We start from the raw sequence: 22,824 nt of genomic DNA on the forward strand, positions 1-22,824 counted from the left end.
TGTAAATAAAGGTTAACTATTTTTCAGGAAAATATTTAACATCATTTTTGACATTTCACTTTGTACAATTAAAAGTCATTTTCCTTCTCTAGATTTTGCAACTTGCAAAAGTATCCTTTCTTTTTCTGTCGTTTGTTATTATTATTATTTTTTGGTTTACTTGTCATTTTCCCTTTTGTTATTTTTTGTCCCTTTTTAGCTTAATAACATGTAAAAAAGATAAATAATCATTAGAGCACACAAAAGAGAGAGACACAATTTATATATAGCGAAAATGTTGATTTTCTTACCTTTTAGATTTAGAATTCCTTCCAAAAATTTCTCATTTTCCCCCGCACATACATACATACAAGGAAAACCAAAAAAATTAAAATTCCTATGGAAGCTGATGTTTCTATTCTCTCAGCAATCTTGAGAGTGTATCTTCTTTTTTTTTTTTGGTGATTTTTCTTGAAAATTGACAAGAGGGGTTGTTGTGAATTTTAGTCTTATTTTTTTGTGAATTTCCTTGAAATTATTTAAAGGGGTTGTAGGGTTTTGAGATTTGGGAAGTGGAATGGTGAGTTCTTGGGTTTTTTTGTTCTTCAGTTATGTGTCTTTAGTGGCTTCTGGAGCTCTTGGAAGTGTAATTTTGATTGGTAAAAACCTTACTTTGTCTTTTGAAGACATTGAAGCTAATTTTGGTGAGTTGACTTTGCTCCCCCCCACCCTTCCCCCCCCCCCCCCAAGACTTCTTTTTTATTCTGCGCTTAAAAATTAATTGAGAAGTGCTTTTTGTTGAATATTAGGAACTTGGTTTTGTTTAATTTATGTTTTCATGAGCTTCTTGAACTAATCATGCTTTGCTTTTTTACTCTCCATGTTTGCGTTTTGGGGGTTTGGGGTGGGGGTGGGGTAGGTTTACTAGATCATGTTTTTTGGGTTTACTAGATCATGTTTTTTGTTAGGAGTGACTGAGGGTCTGCCGGAGACAGACTCTCTAACTTTACCAGGTAGGGTATATTACCTCCTAGACACCACTTGTGGGATTGAACTGGGTTTTTTGTTGTTGTTGTTATTGTTGTTGTTTGTTAAGAGCTTCTTACGAGTTACGGGGAATAAAAGATCTCATCTTGGAAATTTGATCTGTCATATTTTGCAAGTTCTTTTTTTAGTTAGAATCTCCAAGAGATCTGTACTTGCATCAAGAGAGTATGTATGGATGTTGTATTAATAACTTGCATTTAGATCTCAATATATTTTGTTGTTGATCATGGTTTTGGTTTCTTTGTATTTGACTTTTGAGGTTTTTAATGTTGGCTGTATTTCTGTTTTAACTGAAAAAGCTATGTGTTGTGATATAGCAAAGGTTTTCTTTACTTTTCTGTTGGCATGATATTTACCGGGCTTCTTTTCTGCTAATGTACAAATTCGACCTGTTTTTAATTTCAGCTCCCTCACCAAAGGGTTCAGGCAAATGTGGAACATTGTATGTGGCAGAGCCTTTGGATGCATGCTCGACTTTGACTAACAAGATTGAACCAACTAATAACTTCACAAAAGATCCATTTGTGCTGATAATTAGGGGTGGATGTAGCTTTGAGGATAAAGTCAGAAAAGCACAAGCTGCGGGTTTTAAAGCAGCCATTATCTATGACAATGCATATGGTACTATTATTCCAAGTAATGTTCTCTTCCACTATACATTTTACTTTTTAACCGTTTCTTCATTAACCTTTCTAAGTTTATTAATTTCGATCCATTGGGTAAGAAGTAAAATGATTTCTTGGAAAGGGAAATAGGTTTACAGTTTAAATTGACATTGAGCTCGCTACTCCTTGCAGAAGCCAGCTATGTGGCGTTATACAATTTTTGATGTAAATTTCCTGCTTTGCCTTTAATCACTTAATGCTCTGTATATGCCATATAAAATGTTGACGAAACTTCGAAACTGTCAATTGATCAACCAAATTACGCTTCATTCCCTAACTAGTTATTCATAAAAACTTGTAGGATGAAAAATAAAAGTGCTATTTGGAGATTCAATATGATTAAGAGGGATTGATCCATCTGAAGGAAGTTACAGAAGATATTTTGCCATCTCCAATTTGTAACAGAAAATTATTATCCAGCTCTTAAGATCTCTTTTAGTCTTTTATTATGTGATGCATTTGATTTCCAAGTTTTATAATTATTATATTTTTCCCATTGGCGTTGGGGTAAGCTGGACTAAATACATGTTTACAACTTTTAGATGATTATTAGGAAAACCAGTTGCAGCAAAACTTGTATTTGACCAAGTAATTGAATGACTTAGAGCCCGTTTGGATTGGCTTAAAAAGTGGCTTTTCAGCAGAAATAGCTTTTAAGCCAAAAAGCAATAAGTTGGGGCTGCCCACCTTATTTCTTTTGGCTTGTTTTAAGCAGTTTTTAACTTATTTTAAGCACTTTTTAGCTTTGCCAATTACTGAAAAAAGCTAAAAGAGCTTAAAAGCTGATTTGACCAGCTTAAAAGCCAATCCAAACACGCTCTTAGAAATTAAAAAGCTCGAAATCCTTGCCAAGCTTTCTCATGATCGTTATGATGTGTTCATCTTCTGTGATTTGTCTTGAGCCAGCATGTCCCAAAGTGGTTCATCTGAAATGTTCATATCATAGAACTGACAAACTAGACGATTATTATCCCACCCCCAGCCAAAAGGAAAATAAAATAGTGAACTCAGAAATCTTTTGCCAAAGACTTCAAAAACCAACTTCATCTCTTGCTTTTGAATGCTTTAAGCTTCTATAACTGTTGATTTTTAACAACCAAAGGTTTAACCAGACACACAATACAGTGGCAGGAACCTCTACTGGTGTGAAGATACTCGCACTGTTCGTTTCAAAAGCTTCTGGAGAAACACTCACAAAATATGCTGGTGACACTGATATGGAAGTATGGATAATCCCAAGCTTGGAAAACTCAGCTTGGTCAATCATGGCTACGTCTTTCATTTCATTACTTGCTATGTCGGCCGTGCTCGGGATGTGTTTCTTTGTTCGCAGACATCATATACGAAGAGAGAGGCCCCGAGCTTCTCGTGTCCGTGAATTTCATGGGATTAGTAGTCGTTTGGTGAAAGCTATGCCAAGTTTGATATTTACATCAGTTGTGGAGGATAATTCTACATCAGTAACATGTGCTATATGCCTCGAAGATTATCGTGTGGGAAATAAGCTTAGAGTTCTTCCGTGCCGGCACAGTAAGTTATCCTCTCTTATAGACGTTATTTACTTTCCAAGTTGTTCATATTTAGCTCTATTTGTTACTAAGGTCGTTGAAAGTAGGAACACAAAGCATTTTATTAAGTTTTGTTCCTCCATTGGGAGGATACTCATCTTTTTTGACTTTTGGTGCCATGACAAACTAATCACAGATCATGGTTGATAAGCACTAATGTATCCTCTTAAACATGAATCTATGGTAGTGTCATCACTAAAGAAACTTAACTCCTCTCCCAACAACAACAACAAACCCGGTATAATCCCACATAGTGACTCCTCTCCCACCAAAATCTTGTTGTATTATGACTTTACTGGTGTAACGACCCGACTGGTCGTTTTGAGCAATTGTGCCCGGTTCGGCAATTTGAGGTCATGAGTAGCTTAACCTAGTGTATTATGACTTGCGTGCATCATCGGCTCGGGGTTTTGAGTGGTTCGGAAATGATTTTGAGTGACTCTCATTTGAGAAGCTCGAAGTTGAAAGAATTGACCTTTGAGTATTTGACCTCGGATCGGAGTTTTGATGGTTCCGATAGGTCTGGATGAAGTTTTCGGAGTTCTGGTAGGTGCCATCACGACTTGTGGATTTTGGGTCGTGACAACTGAAAATGCACATCACGTCGTGCCACCCAGCTCACGAGTCCTCACCGCTTAGAGTGGTACTCTGTAAAATTTCCTTCAACCTTTGAAATCCATCCATCTCCCATTCATGTAAATTCCAGACAGCGAAATCCCTCCTCTTTTACCACCCGAATATGTCATACCATCTTCTTTTTCTGGCACGAAACTCTGAATAAATTGGGGAAGGAGAAGGTCGTTCTCATATACTTTCTCCGCAGTCTGCACCACTGATGATCCCAAAAACTGACTCTACTTCTATTCCCTACTCTATAGGAAACTGTTGAAATCTTCCTCACCCTTCATAATACTCCTCTACGTTTCTAGACCTCCATTCCCCTTCCATGACTCCATGTTTTCCTGCTATCACCTCCCTCCATAATGCCTGTTCTGCAATCCTGAATCTCCATAACCACTTCCCAAGTAGTGCCTTGATCAAAAGGATTTTCATTCCAAGCCCTCCCATATTTTCGGGATGTGACGAGGATCCCAACCAACTGGCTGAAATTTTTGGGTTCCAAGCCTGTCATCATGATGTAGAGAAGAGTACCATTTATCATTCATCACTCTGTGCATACTTTCTATCATCTTAACTTTTACCCTTTCCAAAGTACCCGAACAGTTATAAATACAGTTTACACTTAATTTTTGAAATTATTTCGTTTTCTGAAGTCTCCTTGGTGGCTAACTATGGAAAAACCAAAGTTATGGTTCCAAGCATCATATAATTGGAATATTTCCTTGTCCGGAGCTGATCTATCTTTTATACTGCAGTATTTGTCAATACACTTTCATTGAAATATGTTCACATTCAGAATTTATTTCTTCTGTAGCACTTGGCATTTTTCAGTTATAAACACGTCCTATGTAAACTTTTCAGAATTTCATACTGATTGTGTTGATACTTGGCTGACATCATGGAGAACCTTTTGCCCTGTTTGCAAACGGGATGCAAGGACTAGCACTGGCGAACCACCAGCATCAGAATATACACCATTGCTTTCTTCCAGTCTGCGATCTGGATCTTCAATGTCATCTCTAAGGTCATCATTAGCATCATCAGCAGTAATACATATAGGCACAGGAGCATCTCGATCGCCTTCCGTTTCTCGTTCTCAATCAATCTCTAGCTCTCATAACCAGCACTCTCTTTGGTCCTACCACCCGTCACCTCATTTTGCTATAAGCCGAAGTTCACTCGACTTTCAAAATGCATCTTCGCAAAGATCTGGTGCATCTTACTTAATTTCATCTAACTCATTGGGTTATCCTTCTCTATCACCTCTTAATTCAAGATATATTGGATCAACAAGTCAGCATCATAACCCACTGTACCACAGTGAGTCAATTACAAGCTTTTCACCATTTGTATCAGCTAACTCTCTTCCCGGATGTGAGTCATGATTTAGTTGATCGTTGGTAACATTAGTCGAATTTGTGAAGCCTCTTACCAGGAACACAGTGGTCGGATTATACTGACCACAAATTACAGCTGAAGACAATGGAACTGATTCGTATTGGTTGCTGTGGCATCTGGACACAGGAAATACAACAGGTAACTCTCGATTTCTGCATTATTGCTCAACACTTCTGTAATATTGATTTAGTAGTTGGATAGGTTTGGTATTTATATCTGGAGGTTTTTGCTGAGTGTACATGCCTAAAGATGGGTGCTTTTTGCGGTACGCGTTGGCCCCTCTTTTGTTTAATTGTTTTTCCTTTTTCTTTTTCTCCTTTTTTCCCCGTTTCTCCGATGGTTTTTAGCCATGTCCACTGATAGATGGTTGAGGCCTTTAGTTGCATGTAAATATCTATGTCAGTCAGATGACTTTTTCTGTTTTTAGTTTTTGAAAGGAATAAAGAGTATCCGAAAACCCTTTTTTTTTTTTTTTTTGGTTTCCAGATATTGTACATCTGAGGTTGAGAAAGAAGCTGTTTCATGAGCAAAACCATGTGATGTCGTTTTGTTGGTTGTGGCTATACACCAAATATATTTTGGATTTCATTTTCAGTTTTCAAAGATGAATGTTACGATTAGATAAGTAGAATAGACTTAGAATTTGGTATAGTAAAATGATAATATTAAAATTTGGAATATTGTTAGGTTCAAAGGTATTTCCTTGGAGGTTTACTGAAGTAACTTCAGATGATGAACTTCACGTTGGCAGTTGACTCGTTTAAATCTTCGTATAAGATGGTTCAAACTTTTTTTGCTTCGAATGCATTAAGAATTATCTATAAATATATAGGCAAAAATTTGAATCGCTTCATTCTTGAAAATATAGTAAATTGCATAATAATACATTATCCTAAGCAATAGAGGATTCAATCAGCATGAGGATATGTTATACACAAGTGTATCTACCCCAATCAGGGGTGCCAACTAAGAGCACATGGACTGTATCGTGGGTCTCTCCATTACAGCTGATTTTGTTAGTTTTTTATTTGAGATTTTAATCGATTCATAGGGTTTCAATGAGAATTCATATCGATAGTACAGAAAATAAATAATAAGTCATTCCACAACCAAATTCTAGAAAGAAATGGGGGAAAAAAGAATTCATGAGGATTATCGCATATGTAACCTAAAAAGCTACTAATTGATTGTGTGAGACTCGAAGTAAAATTTTCGATCTCGGGTTGGTTCTTTTGGGTGGGGGGGGGGGGAGGGAGGGGGAGGGCCGGACTCAGCTTATGATCACCCCTAACTAGGACCGTTCAAAACCAAATCGAAACTGTTAACCGATGACTTATTGGCTTATTGGTATCGGATTATCGGGGTAATGAATGGTGAACGGATTGAGATTTTATAATTAACGGCTTAACGGTTTGGAGGAAGATTACTGAATTTTTTTATCGGGTAAACCGTTAACCCGTTAAGAATTTTTATATTTACACTTTTACCTCTATGTATATAAAGTACTATTGAAATCCTACATGGCTAAATCCCTAATTTCTATTTTCTAATTCTCAATTGTTTACAGCCACCAGAGGCAGAGAAGTCGTCATTCTCGTCTCTCTTGAACTGAGAACTGAAAAGTCGAAAAATCGAAATATGAATGATTGATACGTGTGTCTGTATGAGTAGTCTTGATGGTATTAAAAATTTGGTTAATACTGTATGACAGTATGAGTAGTCTTGAGGACTCTTCAATTCAAAAATATCGTTTGGTTAGATCTTAGATGGTATTAAAAATTTGGTATTGATTTGAAACATTTTGGTATTGATGGAATGATTGTTCAAAAAATTTCTATTTGGTTTAGTCGATAAGCCGCCCAATAACCGTTAATCCGATACCAATCTTCCTGTTGTCTTATTGGATGGTTAGCGGATTACTACATTTATAATCCGATAACCGTTAAGCCAAACCGTTAAGTGTAATTATCCGCCCGATCAACACCCCTACCCTTAGCCATCGTGTTGCTGATTTTTTTGGGTTAATATTTTGAACTTTATATTTCAAATATTTACATTAAAGGTAAGAACTAAAGTGAAGAAGTGTAATGTTGAAGAAATAAATTGGAAAACTACAAAGATCCTTATAGAATACATACAGATTGACCAAAAAAAATGCAAGTACCGGACACGTACGAAATTAGAATCTCAAGGTTTGTCAACATTAAAAAAAAATTCAATTAACGACTTACAACTAATAGCCTAAATGCGAGACCACATTTAAAACCGTAATCATAAAGTAAAACCAATACAACCTAGTTGTGATTAAAATCGCAACCTTGACTTTCTTTTTTATTTTTTGTAGGACGCTCATACAGTCAACGCCCTGCGCCAAGGGGCCTTATCGGTCCACTTGACAAGTCTACATACGTCCAATAATGCAGCCTACCTAATAAATTTCCAGCTAACTAATCGCCAAACAAGCAATGGCTTTTTACTTTTTAGATTGTAGAGGGAAAACAAAATGGGCAGCAGCATTGTTTCTACTTTAAAACTCATTTATACAGTGGGAAACTAAGTTTACCTCCATATTTTTACTATAAATGTTACAACAAATAGCACAACTTGTTGCAATAAGTCCTAAATCCTACAAGTATAGCTGTTCGTGTTATTCCTTCAAGATAAAAAGAGCTGTGCTCATGGTGAGTATGAAACCTAACATCTCTCTGAGATCTACCAATAATTTGGTCGTCCTGTCAAAGATTTCTCAAGCTCACTATTTTAGTCAGATTGAGGTTGAAGTTCTGCAATACGAAACTTAATCTTCCTTGTCTTGTTTGTCTCCAGAATGAAGTGGTTGTCTGGCTTCCGGCTGAGAGGTGGAGCTGCTTGGATAATCTCCCTCATCTCTTGTACCAACCCTTAAGGGTTCCTCTTTTAAAGATTGGATGATCATCACCACTGCGACCACAAACACTATGATTGTTACTGTTCCAACCCCGATCATTGAGTTCACGAAACCCATGAAAGAAGCAGAGCTAATACGTTTCTGTATAACATTTCCATCTTTGTATCCTTGAATAAATTGTGTAATTTGGGACCCCTGATCTTCATCTTTAATACTGTCCGAGCCAACAACCTGTTGCACGAGTACAATTTTTAATTTTAGTGATTTAGTCAAAAGGGACTTGTTCTAGATTATGCGTAAATACTTGTCTCACTCTCGATCAGTCACTGAAAATTCAACATATGTAGCCTGCGTAGATATTATTCACAAAAAGCATCTCTGACTCGGATTAAAAACGTGATAAAATTTCGTCCAGTGAAATGATACCATTTAAAATGTATGCTTAAGTACTGTTTATCCTTGTTGCTTATTTCAGTCAGCACATTAAGCAAAAAGGATGAGTTCATTGTTCACTTTAGTCCATAAGTTGAAGGCATTATATTTTAGCCATGTTGCACAAGCAGGAAGTCCAGACTCCAAACATAAAGCACGTTAACCTAAATTATATTTACTACACTTGATAAGGGTCCACAAACATGCACTGCCTAGAGTGGACATGGATAATACTCAAGTTCTTACTGCCACTTCCTCTTTGGCTTCACCATAATGCATCTCTCTATTTGTAGGATTCTTTTCGAAGAATAATATATTTCCCAAAGCCAATGCCAATAGATTGTTTAAACTCGCTAACTAATTAGGAAGCCAGGTAAGTCTAGATCTAAGAGTTACTCGTACTCAGGCATCAAGGAAACACAAGTGCACACAAAAGATATATTAACAGAGTCTAGAAAAAGATCATATCCAGTTAGCTCAGCATACAAGGACTTGAAGAATTAAGAGGGATCTCAAATCAATTCATGGCCTTGGAAACACATTTGGAAAGTAAAGATACCATACATAGTTGCATGCTTTACTTGGCTGGTGGCCAATGAAGCAGTGCTCACTCAGGAAAATTTAAGGAAAAGAGGACTGCCAATTTGCTCAAGATGTTATCTGTGTGGACAAGATGCAGAGACAATTAGCCATCTGTTTCTACATTGTAGAGTAACTAGCCAATTGTGGGAGTTATTCATCAACCTCAGGGGTATTAGATGGACAATGCCAGGAAGACCTTGTGAACTTTTGTCTAGTTGGAACACTGGGGGAAGCACTACATCCAACAAAGACAGATGGAAAATTGTCCCGGCAGCTATTTGGTGGACTGTTTGGAAAGAGAGGAATTCTAGATGCTTCGAAGATACAAGTAGCTCTTCACAGAAGATCGAGATGAATTGTATTCTTCTGTTTAGTTTTTGGTGTAAACAAGAATATATAGATAGTCAGGTTTCAATCTTAGAAGTTTTAGGCTCCTTGTAAGAAGAGCAAGGATTTTTGGTTTCTGCTTTTTGTTTAAGCATTTCAAGATGTAAATTTTGGTTTCCAGTACAAACTCTGTGCTGATGATTTGATTAATATATTGGATACGTTACCTTCTCAAAAAAAAAGAAAAAAAGAAAGATCATATCCACAGTTTTAACCAATGGACATAGCTCTACAATATTTGTGAGACTGAAATTTTTGGGTGGTAATTTTTTAACTATGAGAGACTGAAGACAGAGACAGAGAGAGAGGACATTTCTTAGATTTAAAGAGAAACAGGAAAACATGCTTACCACTAAGTCAACTATTCAAAAGCCTAACATGAAAAGGGAGAAAAAAAAAGTAATTGAACTTACTGAAAAGTACTCCTCATCGCCATCCCAAACAACCATTTTTGGCAGTTTAGTTTTCTTAGAAACTTCAAATGATTCAGCAAACTCTTGCCATTGCTTGAACCCAACAAAAACAAACACGAAGTCGCGGTTTGCAGATGCAGCAGCTTTCAGGAGTTTCACTAATCCCTTAGACCTCTCATCAGTCTCATCTTCCAAAATCATCAGAATAACTTTCCTCTCATCATCTTTCAGCAACCTCAGAGTTTCTTCAGTAATGGGCAAAGCCAGCGGGAGCAAACTCTGCTTGATATAATCCTCAAGGAATTTTTCTGTGATCCATAGCAGGAAGAAGGTTCAGATATTCACCATTATTTCATAAAATCTTCAAGACACAAATTCACCTTCAGATTCTTAAATCATCCTTTTTGAAGGCACTATAACTAGCAATAGGTTTTTGGACACACTGAAATTTCAGAACTTACTGCCGTCTTCCAGCAATTTTTCATGGCACTATGTGATTGATCCACATTATTTAAGCACATAGCGGGACCAGGAGAGTGACTAATACATTATTGTTGACATCTTCTTTAAAGTGACACCATAAGGGCCAATGCCTTGAACGAAAGCATGTTTTTAAAACACAGTACAGGTGCTATTGTTATTATGTGTGTATTAAATATGGCAAGATTCTTGTTTGCTCAGGTGCTTCCTAAGGGATGAATAAATGTTAATTGTTATTTGTTTCTAGGAAGGATGAGATACTATTTTCATAAGCAGGGTGAGATTTTAATTAATTCCAAAGCCTAATATGACAGTTGATGAAAAGCTAACCTTCAAAGGGGCCATAGAAGATGCTTTGCTCATCATAGTTTGGATGACGAGCTACCAAAGCAGGTATTTTGTCAAAATCATAGAACTCCATGGTTTTATCCGAGAAATCTTTTGCCACAGAAAACCATGCTCTTTTCTTGTATTTTACTGCAAAATGTGATATAGCAGATTCATTCAAACCAAAGCCTATGAATATAGGAAAGCTAGTGCCGGCTGCTTCAACAAATTCACTAATAGCTGAGTCAGAATTCAGTATTGCCACATCAGGAGCAATAAACTTCTTCAAGAATCGTACAAGTAAATCTGCTTTTCTTGGTCCGTAGTAATCTGTTGGAACTCCATGCATAAATATCTTCAAAGTTGGATATCCACTGCATTGAGACCAAACGAAAAAAAGAAGAAGAGAGAAACAAAGAAAAAAGAATTACTTCAATATCTTCTTATAAAAGAATTACTTCACTACTTTATTTGATAGTGGTGCAGATTTGAATTGTATTAAAGAAGGAATAATACCTTCGAGATATTTTCATAAAACTACTCATAGATTAAGAAATGCTAGTGGTGATAGAATTGAGTATTTCTTATAAATTGCCAAAAAGCTTTTATTTGCCAAGATAAGGTTTGTATACCTGAAACATTTATTTTGGTAAAAGATATATCCCATGATATCATATTAGGAGTGCCATTTTTCATCATATAATTCCTTTTACTAGGTGGGATGCCCAAGGTTTTACAGGAACCTTTGTTAATAAAGAAATTAATTTTGATTTTATAACTCAACCATTTAAAAGATTCTTAAATGAAATGACTGAGAACATCTCTGCAAAAAATAGACAAATGATTTCTTGAAAAATGAAATTTGTAGTCTTACTATTGGAGAAGATTTAACCCAAAGCTTATAGAAAAAGTTGATTTTTTGAAAAATCAGTTTACATTACAAATATGTGGGGACCATCCAAACCAATTTTGGAATAGGAAAAAGCATATAGTTAGTCTTCCTTATGAAGAAGACTTCTCGGAAGATAATATTCCTACTAAGGCTAGACCTTGCCAACGAATTCAGATTATTTGGAATTATGCAAAAAAGAAATAGATTCTTTGCTGCAAAAAGGTCTTATAAGAACTTCAAGGTCTAAATGGTCATGTACTGCTTTTTATGTTAATAAACATGCTGAACAGGAACGGGGAATTCCAAGATTAGTTATCAATTATAAGCCTCTTAATAAAGTTTTAAAGTGGATTAGATATCCAATCCCTAATAAAAATGATTTATTGGGTAGATTGCATGATGCCATAATATTTTCAAATTTTTATTTAAAATCTGGTTATTGGCAGATTCAGATAAATACAAAACTGCTTTTAATGTCCTAATGGGTCAGTATGAATGGAATGTCATGCCTTTTGGTTTAAAAAATGGACCTTCTGAATTTCAGAAAATAACGAATGATATCTTCATGCCTTATACAAATTTTATAATTATTTATATCGACGATATTTTAGTACTTTCAAAAAATATTGAAATTCATTTTAAGCATTTGGATCTTTTTAGAAAAATTATAATTCAAAATGGCTTAGTCATTTCTAAACCAAAAATGGCCCTTTTTCAGACCAATATAAGATTGTTGGGTCATAATATTCAAAATGGAAGAATAGTTCCACTCCAAAGAAGCATTGAATTTGCATCCAAATTCCGTGATGTCATAACTGATAAGACTCGACTCCAGAGGTTTCTAGGAAGCCTTAATTATATTGCTCATTTCATAAGGACCTTGCTAAGGATACTTCAATTATTTATGAAAGATTAAAAAAAAATCCGAAAGTATGGACTGATGATCATAGTAAATCAGTCAAACGTATTAAGCAGAAGGTTAATAATCTTCCATGCTTTACGCTTGCTAATCCAAGTTGGGCAAATGCTGTTGAAACTGGTGCTCTCAGATATTGGATATGGTGGAATATTAAAACAATATTCCACAACTGATAAACAAGAATACTTTGTTCAATTCTACTCAGGGAAATGGAATAATTCTCAAAAGAATTATGCTACTGTGGCTAAGGAAATCCTTGCTATAGTCAAATGTGTGTTAAAATTCCAGACTGATTTTTATAATCAGAGGTTTATAATAAAAACCGATTGCCAAGCAGCAAAGTTTATCTTTAATAAAGATTGCAAACATGATGTATCTAAACAAATGTTTGCAAGATGGCAAGTTTTACTGACACCATTTGATTTTGAAATCATTTACAAAAAAGGTACAGATAATAGTCTCCCTGATTTTCTCACTAGAGAATTTTTGAACTAATAATTCTTTTAATTTTATGGCAGGATATGAGGCCCGAATATAGACCTCATCGGGGAAAAGGACGAGGAAGGACACCTTCATATGGCAGAGGGAATATCCTTGCCCAAATCGGAAACCAGCAGCTAATAGCTGCTAATATAGCAGGAACATATGGTATTAATACCGAACACTCAATGTACAAAGCATTTTTGGATTTTATTAAATCCAAACAAGGTAATAATAATAGTCCATCATATTCATCGGCACTAACAGATGATAGTCATGAAACTATTGAGGTTTATAACCAAAATGAGAAAAAGGAGATAATAACTCTTCTAAAACAATCTGACCTAAAATGGAAGGACAACCCTTGGCAACTTATGACAAGATATTTTGATACGGCATCATATGCCATTCTTTCATACAAATATAGAATGCACGATTGAGAGGACCTTTTGTCACTGTACGTGCTGTGGATGACCCACTAGAACTATTTGAAGATATCTTATGAGTTTTTTTTTTTTGGGGGGGAGGTCCCATTTCATCATCTTCATCAATTAGATTCAACGATGCTTCATAATTCATTTGAGTTCTTGTCACATTTTTGCTTATCAACAAATGCTTTTACTTCCTCCCTAACCTCGGGCGGACAAAGAGGACATTGTACTACATTTTAAAATCCACCTATCAAATGTTGCTTGTGACGAGTTATTCCACCATGATATGTTTTTTCACAAAATACACATTTAATTGCGGATCTTGATGAGCCTTGTATAGCATAATTTCAAGCTATATCATTTCGTTTATTACTATCGGATGACGCCATTTCAATACTGTTTTATTGAAAAAAATTATCAAGTCAATATGCAATTATTTCTACTCTATAAGACTATAAGTCTATAATTAAAAAACATAGCAAACAAAACAGAGCCTAAAAAGAAAGAGCTACTGCCTCTGCTGCTGGTCGAAAAACAGAGCCAAAAAACAATAAGAGAAGAAGAAAGAAAGAGCCCTGGTCGAAAAACAGAGCAAAGAAAGAAGAAAAACAGAGCAAAAAAAAAAAAGACAAGAAGAAGAAAAATGAAGAAAGAAAGAAGAAAGAACTTCGGCCGAAAAACAGAGCAAAGAAAGAAGATGAAAAAGAAAAGAGAAGAAGACAACAATGGTGAAGTCCAACTGTCGAAGAAAAAAAGAAAAAGACAGTTGAAATTAAAGAAGAAGAAAGTAGAAGAAGAAAAGAAAAGAAAGTAACATACCTGGGTTACTGTGCTGATGGCTGATGATGGAAGAAAAAGAAGAAGATGAAGCCCTAATTTTTCTGTTGCTGAGAAATGGTCGCTGAAGGAGAAGAAGTGAAACCCAAGCCCTAATTTTGTATTTTAATCTAAATCGCTGCCTTTTCTTCCTTTTTTTCCTTCAAATAGCGTCGCCTCGCAATGCCTCTCGCTACACAGGTAGAGGCGCTCGCCTTTTCTGAATCGCAACACAACAGACCAAAAAAGCACTGCTGCCTCGCCTCGCGTCGCCACATGCTATTAGCAACGCAGCGCTTGCTATTTACAACACTGAGTCTTCCTTATGAAGAAGACTTTTCGGAAGATAATATTCCTAATAAGGCTAGACCTTGCCAAACGAATTCAGATTATTTGGTATTATGCAAAAAAGAAATAGATTCTTTGCTGCAAAAAGGTCTTATAAGATCTTCAAGGTCTAAATGGTCATGTACTGTTTTTTATGTTAATAAACATGCTGAACAGGAACGGGGAGTTCCAAGATTAGTTATCAATTATAAGCCCCTTAATAAAGTTTTAAAGTGGATTAGATATCCAATCCCTAATAAAAAGGATTTATTGGATAGATTGTATGATGCTATAATATTTTCAAATTTTGATTTCAAATTTGGTTATTGGCAGATTCAGATATCTGAGTCTGATAAATACAAAACTGCTTTTAATGTCCTAATGGGTCAGTATGAATGGAATGTCATGTCTTTTGGTTTAAAAAATGCCCCTTCTGAATTTCAGAAAATAATGAATGATATCTTCATGCCTTATACAAATTTTATAATTGTTTATATTGATGATATTTTAGTACTTTCAAAAAATATTGAAATTCATTTTAAACATTTGGATCTACTACCAACAGAAAGCGAGACTGCGTGCCAATACAACTGTTATGAACATTCTAGACTACCTACTCTACTACATTAATCCTCGACCTCCATACCTTCCTATCAAGGGTCATGTCCTCGGTCAGCTGAAGTTGCGCCATGTCTTGCCTAATCACCTCTCATCACCTCTTCTTTGGCCTAACTCTACCTCTCCGTAGGCCCTCCAATGTCAACTTCTCACACCTCCTCACCGAGGCGTCTGTGCTCCTCCTCCTCACATGATCAAACCACCTAAGTCGCGCTTCCCGCATATGAGTAGTTTTATGAAAATATCTCGAAGGTATTATTCCTTCTTGAATACCATTCAAATCTGCACCACTATCAAATAAAGCAGTAAACTCTTTTTTGAAATTATAGTCTATTAAAAAGGCAACTTTTATTAAGAATTTTTGAGTAGTAAAAAGCTGAAGTTTTTGTAAAAACTCATTATCAGCCAAATTAACTGCTCCTACAAAATTACTTTTTGCCACATCCTTAGAGGTACCACCATTAATATCATCAAAACCTTCTTTAGTAATATTAGTATTGAAATCCTGACTTATAGGGACATGAGAATCTGCTAATCTAATAATTATCTTGTCTAAGGCTATATTTGAAGCCTTTAAATTCGAGATTTCTCCTTTGAGATTATTAATCTCATTTTTCAAATCTTGAACAGTAATTGGCCTATCAATGGCCTGGGATTTTTCTCTTAAAATCCTTTTAACATCAGACATCGTATATGGTCCCTTTTGAGAAGAAATTTCTTCAATCTCTGGACTTGTAGGAATTTTATCCTTAATTTTGTTCATCTGATCAATTATCTGGGACCTTAATTCTGGGTCTTTAAAGACCCTGAGAAGTTCTAATAAACTATCATTAGTCAGAATATTGACTTCTAGATCCTTAAATTGAGAATAAATATTAAAATACTCATCATATGTGTTGTTATTACAACACTGATTCTGATTCTGTTTGCAGGGTCCACATTCGTCTTCTGAGGAAATGTATTCTAACTCCTATAGAACCCTTAGATCTTCATCAGTTGATGAATTTCCTCTATCACTATTTTCTGGAGAATTTTCCGAAGAAGAATTTAATAGAATCTTATATAAAGAGTCCTTAATATTATCATCTATATCAAGTTTCTTAATCTTATCCTTGACCTTGCAATTTCTAGCAAAATGACCTATTCTACCACATTTGTAACAAGCATCAGGCTTATTGTATTTTATAAAATCCTTTCTATGTTTATAAGCCTTTCTTCTCTTTTCTTTCCGCTCAAATCTTTTATCAAAAGATTCTCTCTACTTCTTTTTATACCTATAAGGTTCTTGCTTATGCCTATGAGACTCTTTTTTATTCCTAGGGATATCTATGGCAAATTGTTTACAGAACTCCCTTAACTGTTGTCTTTCATGAAGACGATGTTTCTTAATTTCCTGACTTAACTTAATTTCATTGCATAGAGCTAAGCCTTCTTGTGTACATACACTAATAAGCTTTCCATCGGAATAGCTATTATAATCTATACTCATTGTTGTTCAACGAATAGTTTTTCTAACCCTTTCAGCAAATAGTGTTGGGAGTCCATCAATAAATTTGGACTTCCAGTGAGTACTATTACATTCTGGTAATTCCATTACCCTGGATAAGAAAACATCCTTATACCATCTAAAATTTGTCAAAGTATTACATCTAAGGTTTTGAACATAGTCCTTAAGGTCTCACTATTGTCTGACCATCTTCCAGAGAAATGTTCTATAATACTAAGAACTAAAGAATAGACACAATGATGAACATTCTATCCTTCTTCTTCTTTTACCGCATTCATAATTTCGGCGCGATGTTCTTTCGTCAAATAATTGTCCCGCCAGCCTTTCAATTGGTCAGTAAAACCTGCCACTATCATCTCAGCAATGGTTTTCTCAGAATTCTTATTAACCTTGCAGATAGTGTTGTACATAAGCATTCTATGTACTTGAGTATAAATCTGACGGTCAGTAAAAACATCTATGTTCCATTCATAGATTTCTGTGCCATTATAACTCTGGGAAAAATGACTAGCATCGGGCTCCTCTTCGAGTACATCTTGAGGAGTTGGCCTAGGATAATAGAACATCCTTTGGACCGATTTTCGAGCAAACTTTTCCGAGATTTTATTAATCTCATCAGAGAGTTTTACTCTCTTATCTTCATCAGATAGGTGCTCTAAATTTAAAGGACTAATTTTGAATCCTTCACATTTTTCATCTAATAACTTCTCCAGGTCCTCTAGACATCTTAACTTGAAGTCTTTGACCTCAGGAGGAGGTTGGATACTTGCGGTAGCAATTTGCTCTTTACCTTTTGTAGTATCCTTAGATATTTTCTGGACTTTTATTATTAATTTGTCCAGTCTTTCATTAATGGAAACAATTTGTTCACCCAGAATACTAATATAAATATTAGTATAATTATTCTGCGTGAGCATAATATTCAAATTCTTAGTAGTAATTTTACCAGTATCATCTTCAAATAATTTTGAAAAAGCTGTAAAATAAATTACTTTATCCTTTTTCTCCCATTTGAAAAGAGTTTTGTAGGGGAAAAACTGATTTAGAAATTTCACCATTAGTGAGTTTTTAATCTCTTTCTAACATGAAAATATAACCATCAACATATTTAGACATAAACTATGGTACAAAAGCAATCATTTTATTGTGACTACTTATATCATATAAAAATCATTTTGGAAGAATTTATTAGCTTCTCATCAAAATTGTCAAAAAATCAATTTCTGAAAAGTTTCCATCTGGGTGTTTTAAATTCTTCTCAAATCATTTTTCTTGCCAGCGAACCCAGACTAAAATCTATTCGGTGACTATCCATTTAAACCGTTGAAAAAATCCATTTCGGATTCAGTTGAATTAGGAATAACACTAGCAATATTATCTGTACTACTTTTTATGACATCTATTCCATTATTTTCTCTAATTTGTGATGTAGATGATCTTGATGGAAAATCTATAGTATAATCATCAGGTGAAATATAAGAAGAATTTGATCTAGTTAATCTAGATGAATAACTAATATTATCAGTTTGATCTGGTTCATTAAACCTGATCTTAACAGTTCCATCTGAAGTTTGTTCAACTTCTGCGATTTCACTGTTAATGTTATTTTGAGGAACTATTGCTTCCTCAATGACTCATTATTTGGGAAAATCGATTTCATCCCACTTAATAGTTCTTCTGGTGGTAACTTTAGACTTACCAAAATTAGTTTCTATAAGAATAGTTTCATTTTTGAAATCCATAATCTTGCAAATAGGATTTAAAGTATATAAAGGTTTGTAATAAATCCTATAACAGATACATATAACTGGAACAAAAGCAACCATTATAAAAAATCATTTTGGAAGAAATTTATTAACTTCTCATCAAAATTGTATCATATATTATTCCGGATCGCTTAAATGGAACTACAGGATAAAAATTTACTGAGACACCAGCCCTGTCAAGCCACAGTCCTGTCAAGCAAACCTTAAACCACGGTCCTCCTCATGACTCTCTCAACGCCCACCTGGCTAATACGAGTCTTAAGGACCACCGGTTATGTTGCCATAACCAAGGTTTACTGCCTGGACTGTTAAATTGCCTGGGCTCTACAGTCTCAACCTCAGAACCATCGGGTGATACAGTATAAAACTAGCAACAAAATGTTTTAAGAATAGGCTAGTATTTAATTTCATAAGCAAGGGGAGAACTGATCTAATTTCCGTAAAGCATGTGCATTCCTGCAGCTCAACATAGTTTTTATTTATTCAAGGGAGAGCAAAGAGCATCTAATAAATCTTCCATTGGAAGCTTTTCAGTTTCCACTCTCTCGCAGAAAAACAAAATTGAATTGTGCAACAGCTGAACTCTCGGGATAATCCAGCCTCATTTAAAATAATGACGGTTCAGAAAGTACATCAGAACCCAATTTCCAAATTTCCCAACTAAAAAGCTCGATCCCCTTTCTACTAGTCTTATATTTTGTCCATCAGTTTTAACTCTCCTGATTACACCCTCCCCATATACGTCACCTGGCTACTCTGCCTCTCCAACAGACTTGACAAAGGATACTTCATACTCCAGCGCATGGCATGAGTCCCCAAAAATAACCACAGAAGTATCAGCACTATATAAGCACGAGAGAGAGATCCTAGACAGAAAGAGGAAGGAACAATATAGACGAGGGAGAGATCCTAGCCTGAGAGAGGACAGAAACAGGAGATCATATTATAATCAGAGGTAGAACTAATGGAGGTTCAAGGGAAAGGAAAGACAGAAGAGGACATAGCAGATGTACTGACACGGAAGATGGATGTGGCAGGGCCCTCAATAAGCTTTCAGCATCTAGCCTTTTTGCTTATCAACTTCAGTGTCTTGTAACTCCTCTACTTCCAAATACATATTATCTGCTTTTTATGCATGTGCATACGTATCAAATTGCCCATATGGTACACCTAAGATAGTAAAAATGAAATCCAATTTTTAAAGCAAACTGTTGTGAACACTATCACTTCAGGAAGGAATGGTTAATTGGCTGGGAAATCTGGAATCAACCTCTTAGACCTGTGGCCTGCACTGCACTACTGAGTTTGACGTCTATTTTGATTATGAATATCACCAAATGATAGCCCTTGAAGAATGATAAGAAAAATGTCTTATCTAACTAATGAATAACTACCCTTCTTTTCAGTTCTTGCAAACCTGATTAAACAGATGCAGATCATACATTGTAAAACTAATATCAGAAAAATGACTTAATGATAAGGCCAAAGCACACGTACTCGATGTCATATTTTGACCCAACACGTTTATATTTGTCAGCATCTATTTTTGCAATAACCAGGGGCTGCTTCAATTCAGCAAGAATGCGAGCAGCTTTGTCCAACTGCAAAGAACTTAAACTTTGTCAGATTGCTAGAGGTCAAAATTCCAAAAATTCAGAAATTCGGAAAATCACGTGAAATCACACAAAATTCCAACTGCAAAGAACTTAAACATGCTGTTCGCATTCTATACTTCTAGCAGAGTACACAATAAAGAGGTTCTTTTCTTGAGAAGAGAAATGCAAATATTGAAGGCAATATTAAATGCAAAATTGTTTTTGTTGGGGGGGTGGGGGGGGTCATTGTAATTTAAGATATGATTGATATTAAGATTATCAATGTATATAAAGAACCATTGCCACCTCATCTCTCAAGCAGTTCCATATGGCCAACCAGCAAAACACTCTCCTCCCCACACTAACACAGAAGCCATTTAACACACAAACTGCTCTTAGGGTCGTTTGGTTCAAGTACTAGTTATGTAGAAATTATAATGCAAGACTTGTATGCAGTGAATAATAACGTACACATTATTATGAGGGCGACTAATAATGTAGGGATTACTTTCACAAAATGAATGAAAATCCAAATCTATGTATCGCCTATATGACATAATCATTCTAGAGGCTAGTTACCTTTTCGCTGGAAAGTATGCAACCTTTTTGAATTTAGTTGGATAATCCTTTATCAATTAAGGTAGAAATGCAACCTTGTCAGTAGTTCTTTCCTTGTCTCTTTTTCTACTGTAACTATCACTTGCTTCAGAAAATATCTAACTATGTTTCGTTTCTTTCCTAATAAGGTAAACAAGCATAGCATTTGGACCTTACAAAAACAATTATGGTGTCCATTCACCAGTAAATTTATATGTTTGACTGTACAGCAAACGGCATTTGATCAATAACAAACACAACCATTTGCAATTTCTTATTAATGACCATGCCAATAGCTAATTAGTTGCAATTTTAAAAAAAATAAATTATATCAGGTATTCAGTTTCTATAGTTAGCCCCAAAGTCCTTAGCCTCTTGAAATAAAAGGATTACAATTTGAAGGTAATGGATATGAAGTTGAAGATAATAATGGAAATCTCCTTTTCAAAATTAAAAACTGGCGTATGTTCTTCAGCATAAAGGAGGTTTCAATGTCCCTTCTCAGATAGACCAAGCAGTAACATTTGCGGCATTCAGACTAAGTATCTTATCTAGGAAAGAGATCGCAAAAGCCCTGAAGTAGGGACAAAAGCTGCAATTAGCCCCTCTATGATTTATACTGACTTGGCAGTTGGCACCAAGTGCATGGTCTAGTAGTGCTCAATGAAGTGGGTGCAAACCTCGGAGATCAGGGTTCAAATCCCATCAGAGACAAAAAAGACTATGTTATTTCTTCCTATCTTCCTAATCCTTAGTGGACAAAGTTACTTGGTACTTGTGTTAGTGTGACATAGCAGTACCTAGTGGAATAGTGGACTGTGCACAAGCTGGCTCGGACACTACTAGAATAGTGGACTGTGCACAAGCTGGCTCGGACACTACTATCATAAAAAGAGAAAAGATCTATAGTCTAATTTAGATTCCATATTCCAGCAAAAGTATCAAAAACTCAGTATATGCTTATTCTAGTTTTGCAGTTCTTAATTCATTCAACTCATTGGCTTTTCTTCTTTGTAATTGAGGTCAATTATCATGTATACCTGATTTACTCTTACTCACACTTAAAGTAACGAAAACCAACTGTATTTATTGCAGTTATCCACTTAAAATAGCAAGTAAAGTGCTTTGCACCTACGAATGACTACACTCAAGCAGGACCCTTAGTTCAATTAAAGTACAGGCCTCTGATATATAATTAAATCAGCTATCATCATCAAATCACAAGTAGAAAGTAAAATAGTTGAATAAATAAACAAATACAAAATCATCAAATATGAGCCCGACCAATTAAAAAAGGAAATGGACCTCAGGAGCAAGACGTTTGCAGTGGCCACACCAAGGAGCATAGAAATCGACGAGAATATAATCGAAGGTGGAAATTGCGGCATCGAAGTTGGATTCATCAAGCTTCAATACTTTCCCGCCGTCAACGGCGAACTGTTGCTGCTTCTGCTGCTCCGTCTCCGCCGCCGCGATCGACGGCAATGACGCCGGAGCTAAGAGGAGGAAGATGGAGACAAAGAGAAAAAGCATATTTGTTTCAAGTGTTAGCAGTTGAATGAAAATGAGTGATCGGATCTAAACACTTAAATTTTGGGTTCTTTTTCTGTTTATTCATTGTGCCACTTGATGTATACGAGAATTCAAATGATTTTCTAAAATAAAATATGGTTTTTAAAGTAAATTCTAAAAAGAGAAATATATATTACCTCTATCTACTTTATACCACTCTATTGTTGTTTGAAAAGTAAAACAATAGTAATTTTTTTAGTATAGTTTTAAAAAAAAATAGATTTATTGTAACATGTCTATATCCTCTAAGGGTAAAGTGAGATATATAGGGATTAATAATTTTAGAATTATATAATTATGATATTGTTATTATATTTCTAATGTGGGATAGTCAATACTCATATAAAATTTGACATAAAATTCAGGTATTTTTCGATTTTGATTAGAAAATTGATTTTTTTTGCTAGAAGACTAATTAAAAATTAGAGTATGAAACTTAAATTGTTTTGAACTTATTGATTTGCAATTAAAATTATATAATTATAAGTTTTTTAGTTTTGAGTTAAAATAGAATTTAT

General features: G+C 35.2%; 2 protein-coding genes across 4 annotated transcripts; one reads left to right on the forward strand and one right to left on the reverse strand.

Moving 5' to 3' along the window:
- Positions 1 to 229: 229 nt before the first annotated feature.
- On the forward strand, positions 230 to 5,810 carry LOC107796820 (receptor homology region, transmembrane domain- and RING domain-containing protein 2). 3 transcript variants are annotated; one of them, XM_075243452.1, is made up of 4 exons: positions 230 to 683; positions 1,432 to 1,647; positions 2,817 to 3,221; positions 4,742 to 5,810. In XM_075243452.1, exons 1-4 carry the CDS (start codon positions 557 to 559, stop codon positions 5,263 to 5,265), a joined length of 1,272 nt encoding a protein of 423 aa, XP_075099553.1. In that variant the 5' UTR covers positions 230 to 556; the 3' UTR covers positions 5,266 to 5,810. The 3 variants fall into 3 exon arrangements, with proteins under 3 accessions (XP_075099553.1, XP_016475125.1, XP_016475126.1); XM_016619639.2 differs by having other exon boundaries at positions 231 to 683; positions 1,432 to 1,662; XM_016619640.2 differs by lacking the exon at positions 230 to 683 and adding an exon at positions 863 to 992 and having other exon boundaries at positions 1,432 to 1,662.
- A 1,987-nt stretch (positions 5,811 to 7,797) lies between these two features.
- Positions 7,798 to 22,374, reverse strand: LOC107813041 (protein disulfide isomerase-like 5-2). The gene is made up of 5 exons (XM_016638247.2): positions 22,040 to 22,374; positions 20,040 to 20,143; positions 10,790 to 11,160; positions 9,980 to 10,287; positions 7,798 to 8,396 (listed from the first exon to the last, which is right to left on the reverse strand). The coding sequence occupies exons 1-5, from the start codon at positions 22,265 to 22,267 to the stop codon at positions 8,076 to 8,078; spliced, it is 1,332 nt and encodes a 443-aa protein (XP_016493733.2). The 5' UTR covers positions 22,268 to 22,374; the 3' UTR covers positions 7,798 to 8,075.
- Positions 22,375 to 22,824: the final 450 nt, after the last annotated feature.

This window comes from Nicotiana tabacum, chromosome 22, assembly GCF_000715075.1.
Source record: "Nicotiana tabacum cultivar K326 chromosome 22, ASM71507v2, whole genome shotgun sequence".
NCBI classification, from domain to species: Eukaryota; Viridiplantae; Streptophyta; class Magnoliopsida; order Solanales; family Solanaceae; genus Nicotiana; species Nicotiana tabacum.

Excerpts from the sequence above, each read along its gene's own strand:
- LOC107813041 (XM_016638247.2), bottom strand. The coding sequence starts at position 22,267 with ATGCTTTTTCTCTTTGTCTCCATCTTCCTCCTCTTAGCTCCGGCGTCA. Across the intron at positions 20,144-22,039 it reads GCAAACGTCTTGCTCCTGAG|TTGGACAAAGCTGCTCGCAT; the intron begins GTCCATTTCCTT and ends AGTTCTTTGCAG. Across the intron at positions 8,397-9,979 it reads GCGATGAGGAGTACTTTTCA|GTTGTTGGCTCGGACAGTAT; the intron begins GTAAGTTCAATT and ends CTCGTGCAACAG.
- LOC107796820 (XM_016619639.2), top strand. The coding sequence starts at position 557 with ATGGTGAGTTCTTGGGTTTTTTTGTTCTTCAGTTATGTGTCTTTAGTG. Across the intron at positions 684-1,431 it reads AGACATTGAAGCTAATTTTG|CTCCCTCACCAAAGGGTTCA; the intron begins GTGAGTTGACTT and ends TTTTAATTTCAG. Across the intron at positions 1,663-2,816 it reads ATATGGTACTATTATTCCAA|TGGCAGGAACCTCTACTGGT; the intron begins GTAATGTTCTCT and ends CACACAATACAG.